Here is an 8193-nt window from a genome sequence, read left to right as displayed (position 1 = left end):
GTTTAACACTTCTTTGGGTACTACATGATTCCATATGTGTTATTTCATAGTTTTGATGTCTTCACTATTATTCTACAATGTAGAAAATAGTAAAAATTAAGAAAAACCCTTGAATGAGTAGGTGTTGTAAAATTTTTGACCGGTAGTGTACATTTGCTGTATAGTAGTCTCAGGGGTAATTCAATTAGTCCTGACTATTCCCAGATGTTTATGTTAAAACAATGCTCCCGTACAGTGAGAGTGTGAATTCAAATCCTTTTTTTTATGAGTTGAACATGAAGCCCAGAGCGAACACACACTTGGAAAGGATTTATAGAAATGTTATACGTCAATCTTATATGATTATTGCCTACTTCTTAGAAGAAAACACACAAAACATGCATGATTGTTAACCTCTTAAGGATCTGACCCTTTTTTTCAATTTTCGCCTAAAATGACATACCCAAATCTAACTGCCTGTAGCTCAGGACCTGAAGCAAGGATATGCATATTCTTGATACCATTTGAAAGGAAACACTTTGACGATTGTGGAAATGTGAAATTAATGTTGGAGAATATAACACATTAGATTTGGTAAAAGATAATACAAACAAAAAACATGCGTTTTCTTCTCTTTATTTTTTGGTCCATCATCTTTGAAATGCAAGGCCACAATATAATATTGCAGTTTAGGCGCAATTTAGATTTTGGCCAGGAGATGGCAGCAGTGTGCGACTATTTTGTATCAAGTCTGCCCAAATGTGCCAAATTGGTCAATTGATACATTTTCAAGTACATAACTATAGAGAACATACAGAAATGATATGGTAATACAACATGTACATTACCGTTCAAAAGTTTGGGGTCACTTAGAAATATCCTTGTTTTCGTAAGAAAAGCATTTTTTTTGTCCATTTAAAATAACATCAAATTGATCAGAAATACAGTGTAGACATTGTTAATGTTGTAAATGGCTATTGTAGCTGGAAATGGCTGATTTTTTATGGAATGACCTTCTAGGCAGAGTTGCAAAGAAAAAGCCATATCTCAGACTGCCCATCTTAACCTTTTCTTTTTATTGGCCAGTCTGAGATATGGCTTTTTCTTTGCAACTCTGCCTATAAGGTCAGCATCCCGGAGTCGCCTCTTCACTGTTGACGTTGAGACTGGTGTTTTGCGGTTGGTGACATCTTAAATGTCACCAACCGCCACTGTCTGCCAGGTAAGCATGTGTAAGTCCCTGGGTCACCTTCTTTTGCACAGTTGAGTTTGGTTTCCACCTTCAGATCATGGCACTGGTCAAGTTACTGATTGACTTCACACTTCCTGTGTGTGTGCGTCTGCTCTTCCTCCGCACGCTGCGCAGGTAGTTCCTGTACAGAATCACACTGATCACTCTATCTTGGAACTGCTTGGAGACAATGTAGTAAAGAATAATGTCCAGAACTGTACTCAGGTTCATCAGGAACGTTGTAAAGGCCCCCCACGTGCTGTAATCCGAACCATTCCCACCTTCCAGCAACAGAACCACCAAACAAACATGGAAGGGCACGAAACACACCAGCACCTGGACGATGAGCGTGATGATGATCCTGATGGACTTCTGCTTGACCTTGGGCTTGAGCTTGGAAGTCCGTCCGTGGACGAGGTTATCCACGATGACCACGTAGCAACCAATCATAATACAGATGGGCACCAGGAAGAAGAAGACCAGGCGCGCGAAGTGGACGGGGTTGTCCGTTCGCAGGTGGATGATGTCACGCATCTTGATGCAGGTGGTGAAGTTGGAGGCGCGATCCGGGTCGTGGTCTGGGAAGATCAAGGGGACAGTGCTACCCAGGGTCATGATCCACACCCCGATGCATGCTACCAGGGCTTTGGGGATGTTCTTGAGCTCCTTGCTGTGTTTGGGCTGGATGATGGCCACGTAGCGGTCAGTGCTGATCAGGGCAAAGAGCCACAGGGCCATGCATGGGTAGAAGACAGTCAGAGCCGCGCTGACCCGACAGAAGATGTCTCCGAACGGCCATTGGTCCTGGCCGTAGTAAACCATCCGGAAGGGGAGAAGGACGATAAAGACGAGATCCACTATGGCCACGTTGATCATGTAGACCGAGACGGAGTTCCTCCTCTTGGTGGTCAAGGCAAATACCCATAATGCGGTGACGTTGACCACTATGCCGATGGTGAAGATGACACAATAGAAGACCAGGCCTGTGATGCGGTATTCTGTAGGGACTTGTTCCACTGAGCGGACTGAGCTGTACTCCATGGTTATGTTAGATGTGTTCAGGTCCACTACTGTAGATACGTTCTGATCCACTCCCATGATGCATCTAACTACCTTGTGAAATGGTACTGCTGAAAAAGAGCACATGAAGAGTAAATGGATGAACATTAACACATAATATTTATTTACAGTTTTAGTTAACAAATAGGACACCAAGAGAAGACAGGAAAGGTTGGGATTGGGATTCAGAAGGGCAGTGGGGCAGATTCAAACCCATGGTATCTCTGGTATGTGTGTGCCATGCTCTGTCGCACAAACCACTAGACCACATAAGCCACATTAACGTGGCAATGATCGTATGATATGTCTGCTGACTTATTGACATACTGTCTGCAGAAACATTATGTATGTAAAGAAACATAAAAATGAGCGATCAGAGCAGTCAAAATATAAGGGTAGTTGACAGGATGCACAGTGAAAGGCGGAATTCTTAATGTGTATCTGTTATTCACAGTCCCTGCTGTTAGATCATTTGAATGTTTCTTTAAAATAGCTGGATCATTCCACGAATAGAGTTCATTTTATGTCCCTCAGACATTGTGTGTCAATTTTGATAAAACACTCAAACAGTTGGATCACATACATCTTCACTCTAACAAAACTATTACTACATAAAAAATTCCAATAGCAGTGTGTTTTCATTAACATAAATACTTGTTTTCTATAATAATCCCAATTTTGGAATGTCCCACTTCATGTTTTACCAACTTCTGGGAATATTTTAACCCAGTTTTCAACATTATTTTAAAGCCCTAGTTATTTTGTTTCTATGGAAAAGTAATTTATAAAGATGTATTTAATGTAATTAGTTATTCATTTATATTTGTCCCTCAGGTTTAAGGTCAACCCTGTAACATGAACTGAACTCTCGTTTTAATATGGTAAAATGATTCCTTAATTGTTCTTTTACAAAAGAACATTGAATAGGCCTGGTCAAATCATAGTGTAAAAGCAGATGTGCTGGTTCTAGTCAGGGCCGGGGTACTGCATTTGGGGCCCCGGGGCACGTGCCTCGCTTGCCCGTTCGGTAATCCGACCCTGGTGTTTTGTGGTGGAAAACTGAGCATGTTGTGCATAACACATCAACCATGTTACCCATACAGTGGGGGGAAAAAAGTATTTAGTCAGCCACCAATTGTGCAAGTTCTCCCACTTAAAAAGATGAGAGAGGCCTGTAATTTTCATCATAGGTACACGTCAACTATGACAGACAAATTGAGATTTTTTTTCTCCAGAAAATCACATTGTAGGATTTTTTATGAATTTATTTGCAAATTATGGTGGAAAATAAGTATTTGGTCACCTACAAACACGCACGTTTTCTGGCTCTCACAGACCTGTAACTTCTTCTTTAAGAGGCTCCTCTGTCCTCCACTCGTTACCTGTATTAATGGCACCTGATTGAACTTGTTATCAGTATAAAAGACACCTGTCCACAACCTCAAACAGTCACACTCCAAACTCCACTATGGCCAAGACCAAAGAGCTGTCAAAGGACACCAGAAACAAAATTGTAGACCTGCACCAGGCTGGGAAGACTGAATCTGCAATAGGTAAGCAGCTTGGTTTGAAGAAATCAACTGTGGGAGCAGTTATTAGGAAATGGAAGACATACAAGACCACTGATAATCTCCCTCGATCTGGGGCTCCACGCAAGATCTCACCCCGTGGGGTCAAAATGATCACAAGAACGATGAGCAAAAATCCCAGAATCACACGGGGGGACCTAGTGAATGACCTGCAGAGAGCTGGAACCAAAGTAACAAAGCCTACCATCAGTAACACACTACGCCGCCAGGGACTCAAATCCTGCAGTGCCAGACGTGTCCCCCTGCTTAAGCCAGTACATGTCCAGGCCCGTCTGAAGTTTGCTAGAGTGCATTTGGATGATCCAGAAGAGGATTGAGAGAATGTCATATGGTCAGATGAAACCAAAATAGAACTTTTTGGTAAAAACTCAACTCGTCGTGTTTGGAGGACAAAGAATGCTGAGTTGCATCCAAAGAACACCATACCTACTGTGAAGCATGGGGGTGGAAACATCATGCTTTGGGGCTGTTTTTCTGCAAAGGGACCAGGACGACTGATCCGTGTAAAGAATGAATGGGGCCATGTATCGTGAGATTTTGAGTGAAAACCTCCTTCCATCAGCAAGGGCATTGAAGATGAAACGTGGCTGGGTCTTTCAGCATGACAATGATCCCAAACACACCGCCCAGGCAACGAAGGAGTGGCTTCGTAAGAAGCATTTCAAGGTCCTGGAGTGGCCTAGCCAGTCTCCAGATCTCAACCCCATAGAAAATCTTTGTAGGGAGTTGAAAGTCTGTGTTGCCCAGCGACAGCCCCAAAACATCACTGCTCTAGAGGAGATCTGCATGGAGGAATGGGCCAAAATACCAGCAACAGTGTGTGAAAACCTTGTGAAGACTTACAGAAAACGTTTGACCTGTGTTATTGCCAACAAAGGGTATATAACAAAGTATTGAGAAACTTTTGTTATTGACCAAATATTTATTTTCCACCATAATTTGCAAATAAATTCATAAAAAATCCTACAATGTGATTTTCTGGAATTTCTTTTCTCATTTTGTCTGTCATAGTTGACGTGTACCTATGATGAAAATTACAGGCCTCTCTCATCTTTTTAAGTGGGAGAACTTGCACAATTGGTGGCTGACTAAATACTTTTCCCCCCCACTGTAGATAGATAGGCTAGAAATGTTTTATCAAGTTAAAATATTGTTGTTAAGCTTGCATTCAATTTCCCCTCCATATTGCAGACAATAAGCTTCCATTTCCCCAATCACAATGGGAGTAATAGCTGATTTTAAGATGAAATCGTCAACCCTGTTAGAATCAACCCTGTCACTTTTATAGTCCTTTTTCTTAATGTAACCTCTTGAGATGGGAAAACATGTTTGTTATGAAGTTGAACATGTGCTCTTTATGACAAAATGTTAAAATTAGTTGAAATAAATAGTTATTTTTGACAAAATTACACTACCTAAAAGGCACTCTATTTGTAGAATGACCCAGCTGTGCACCTGCAGTATCAACAGTAGATGAAGAGGAAGGTGAAAGTTTTAGTGTACAATTGTCTTACTGTAAGCATGTGTATATGTCTTACAGTAACAGATACAGAGCATAGAGACAGACATCCATGTGACATTGAGCCCTGTTCCTGTAGATTTTTTTTTACAAGCTTACGAGAGAAAGGAAATCAGGGTTTTGAATCAGAGCAGAAAAGGAGAATAGGGTATAAGAGATAGAGAAGTGAAAGTACAGTACTTGATGGGAGTCTTTTGATTATCTTGACTGTAAAACCTTTGGTGACCATTTATGGTAAATGGGTTAGTAACCCTCTCTCACTTAAAGAGATTATCCAGTACTTTTGTATACTTTTTAACCAGTAGTTCTGAAAGTAGATAGATTATGCATGTATAAACTACACATAGACACATCCAGCCCAAAGCGTATCAAGCGTTAACCGGCGATAGTAGACACCAGCATAGCAGATATTTTGGCGTGTCGGAGGTGGAACTGTGTTGGAGCCGTCAAATCGGTGAGCAGCTGCTCTTGCGCGTTGTTACGTAGCCACACCCGCCACACTTGCGTTAGAAGTTCAGAGCGAGAAAGTGTAGGCCATATAGAAATAATTACACACAAATTGAAGAATCATTAAACAAAAGAATTAGGATTTCTATCATCCTAATCAAGGTGTAGATTACATCTCACATTCCAGTGTTCAAACTTGTAAACAAGGCTGCATAGGATTTCTGTTAATGTGACTCCGCTTTAGGTATAATGCTGGGAGCCACTTGTGGATTTGACAGCTCTAACACAGTTCCGCTAAAACAACCGCTATGCGGATGTTGGCTAAAGCAGATCTGATTAGAATAGAGCCCTAATTATTTGCCAAAGTTCAGGAGCATGTCTTTAACTTCCCTTTCAGTTGGAAGATAGATCTGTAAATTGAGTTGGTGTCAAGGGTGAATAGTTTAGTATAACTGGTCTGCAGGCCCAAAAATCAGATTATTACGACTATAATCATATCATATTACAGCATGTTATATTATTCAATTGTAATTATACTTTTATGTATCAAGATTTCACTCAGTGTGGTTTAATCTGAGACAACTGAGAAATAAATCGAGAAACAGATGCTTCTCCCTATAATCGTATGTGTGTTTGATCAACCAATATGTTCTGTGTATGTATTTAAAACATACCCAAAAAGTACAATTTAATCTCCAAACTAAATGTAGTACTTTTATTCAGAAGAGATTAGCTAGATCTAGATAGTGCTGGGAGCTCAGTAAAAGGGCACCTACTTACCTCATTGATTTTGATCATGTCCTCTCTCTCTCAGCATTCTACCAAAGAGGCCTCACAAACACTTCAAGAGACTTGTGATGCGATTTGGCATCCAGCCATCTCTCTCTCTCTCTCTCTCTCTCTCTCTCTCTCTCTCTCTCTCTCTCTCTCTCTCTCTCTCTCTCTCTCTCTCTCTCTCTCTCTCTCTCTCTCTCTCTCTCTCTCTCGGAGTGTTGAGCTCAACACACAAAGGGGGAAGTGAATACAGTGTTATTTCAGAAGGACCGAGATAGTGTAAAACCCCCTTCACTTCCTGTGTTGTATTGTTTTCACTGTTGATATACACTCTTTGAAAAAAGTGTTCCAAAAGGGTTTTTCGCTGTCCTCATATGAAAACCCTTTTTGTTTCCAGGTGGAACCATTTTTGTTTCCAGGTGGAACCATTTTTGGTTCCAGGTAGAACACTTTTGCATTTCATGTAGAACCCTTTGTGGAAAGGGTTTTACATGGAACTCAAAAGGATTCTACCTGGAACCAAAAATGATTCTTCAAAGGGTTCTGCTATGGGGACAGCCGAAGAACCGTTTTAGGTTCTAGATTGCACCTTTTTTTCTAAGAGGGTAGTAGTTGGCTATGGAAGAAACACTAGAAAGTGATACGCACTTCCCAAACTTTAGATAACCGGTGCTGGACAAAAACTATACTTAGATATAGAGATTATATTCCTGCACATTATTGCTGTGTATGCGGCCTCTCATTTCTTCATCAGGGAACTCAAGAAAGATATACAGCTTCAATCTGCAATTAAAAACTCTTAAAGAAAATGATGTGCGATTAGAAATGGGTAGTGCGTTTAGCAGGCGGAGAAGATGGCAGATTTAGGGAGAACAGTTATTGATTGGAAAAGTGGGGTCTGTCACAGCGCATTAGCTCTTGGGGGAGTAATCCGCAGCAGGTTGCCGCCAGAAGCATATGCTGCCGGAGAGAAGTAATTAAAAACAGGATGTTGAGGTAGTCGCCATATAAACAGGAAATAAGAACGGTTGGTAATACACTACGCTGACACCAGGAGATGGTTTTTACAGAGCCACAGCTTTTTAATGGATGCAAACTGGCTGCGCACCTTGAGTGAGACGACTCAAGGTCAAGGATGGACCGGGGCATGAAAACATAGCATAGGAAGTTTGTTTGTGTGTGTGTGTGTGTGTGTGTGTGTGTGTGTGTGTGTGTGTGTGTGTGTGTGTGTGTGTGTGTGTGTGTGTGTGTGTGTGTGTGTGTGTGTGTGTGTGTGTGTGTGTGTGTGTGTGCCTTGAGGGTCATGAGAGCTAACCTGTTTTCTCCATGCAGACTAATCTTTTCCATTATCATCACAGATCATCTCCGCCACTGAGGATTTGAGACACAATGGAGAGAACCATCTGTAACACTTTCCCACACTTATATGCTTTGCTTCTGAGGTATATCTTTCGAAATAAATATAGTTGGACATCTCTTTTTCCCTCCGTCTGCTGTCTATACCAGATGGTGTGTTGTGTTCTTAGCATTATGTTGTTGTGACAACAGTATGTGTGATGTTGTCTTCCTGTGATAGCCTTCATGTGGTTGGCATC

At 41.3% G+C, this 8193-nt stretch overlaps 1 protein-coding gene across 2 annotated transcripts; it reads right to left on the bottom strand.

The window, feature by feature from the left end:
- Positions 1-1175: 1175 nt before the first annotated feature.
- On the bottom strand, positions 1176-6693 carry LOC121555827 (N-arachidonyl glycine receptor). Of its 2 annotated transcripts, none has more exons than XM_041869677.1 (2): positions 6605-6693; positions 1176-2340 (listed from the first exon to the last, which is right to left on the bottom strand). In XM_041869677.1, exon 2 carries the CDS (start codon positions 2306-2308, stop codon positions 1262-1264), a length of 1047 nt encoding a protein of 348 aa, XP_041725611.1. In that variant the 5' UTR covers positions 2309-2340; positions 6605-6693; the 3' UTR covers positions 1176-1261. The 2 variants fall into 2 exon arrangements, with proteins under 2 accessions (XP_041725611.1, XP_041725616.1); XM_041869682.1 differs by having other exon boundaries at positions 1176-2337; positions 6605-6636.
- Between the last annotated feature and the right edge of the window lie 1500 nt (positions 6694-8193).

This window comes from Coregonus clupeaformis, chromosome 40 (genome assembly GCF_020615455.1).
Source record: "Coregonus clupeaformis isolate EN_2021a chromosome 40, ASM2061545v1, whole genome shotgun sequence".
NCBI lineage: Eukaryota > Metazoa > Chordata > Actinopteri > Salmoniformes > Salmonidae > Coregonus > Coregonus clupeaformis.
Note: the sequence above shows the minus strand (reverse complement) of the source record. Positions and strands in the feature narration are given on the sequence as shown.

Bases quoted from the DNA above. Each gene is read 5' to 3' on its own strand.
- LOC121555827 (XM_041869677.1), bottom strand. From the start codon at position 2,308: ATGGGAGTGGATCAGAACGTATCTACAGTAGTGGACCTGAACACATCT.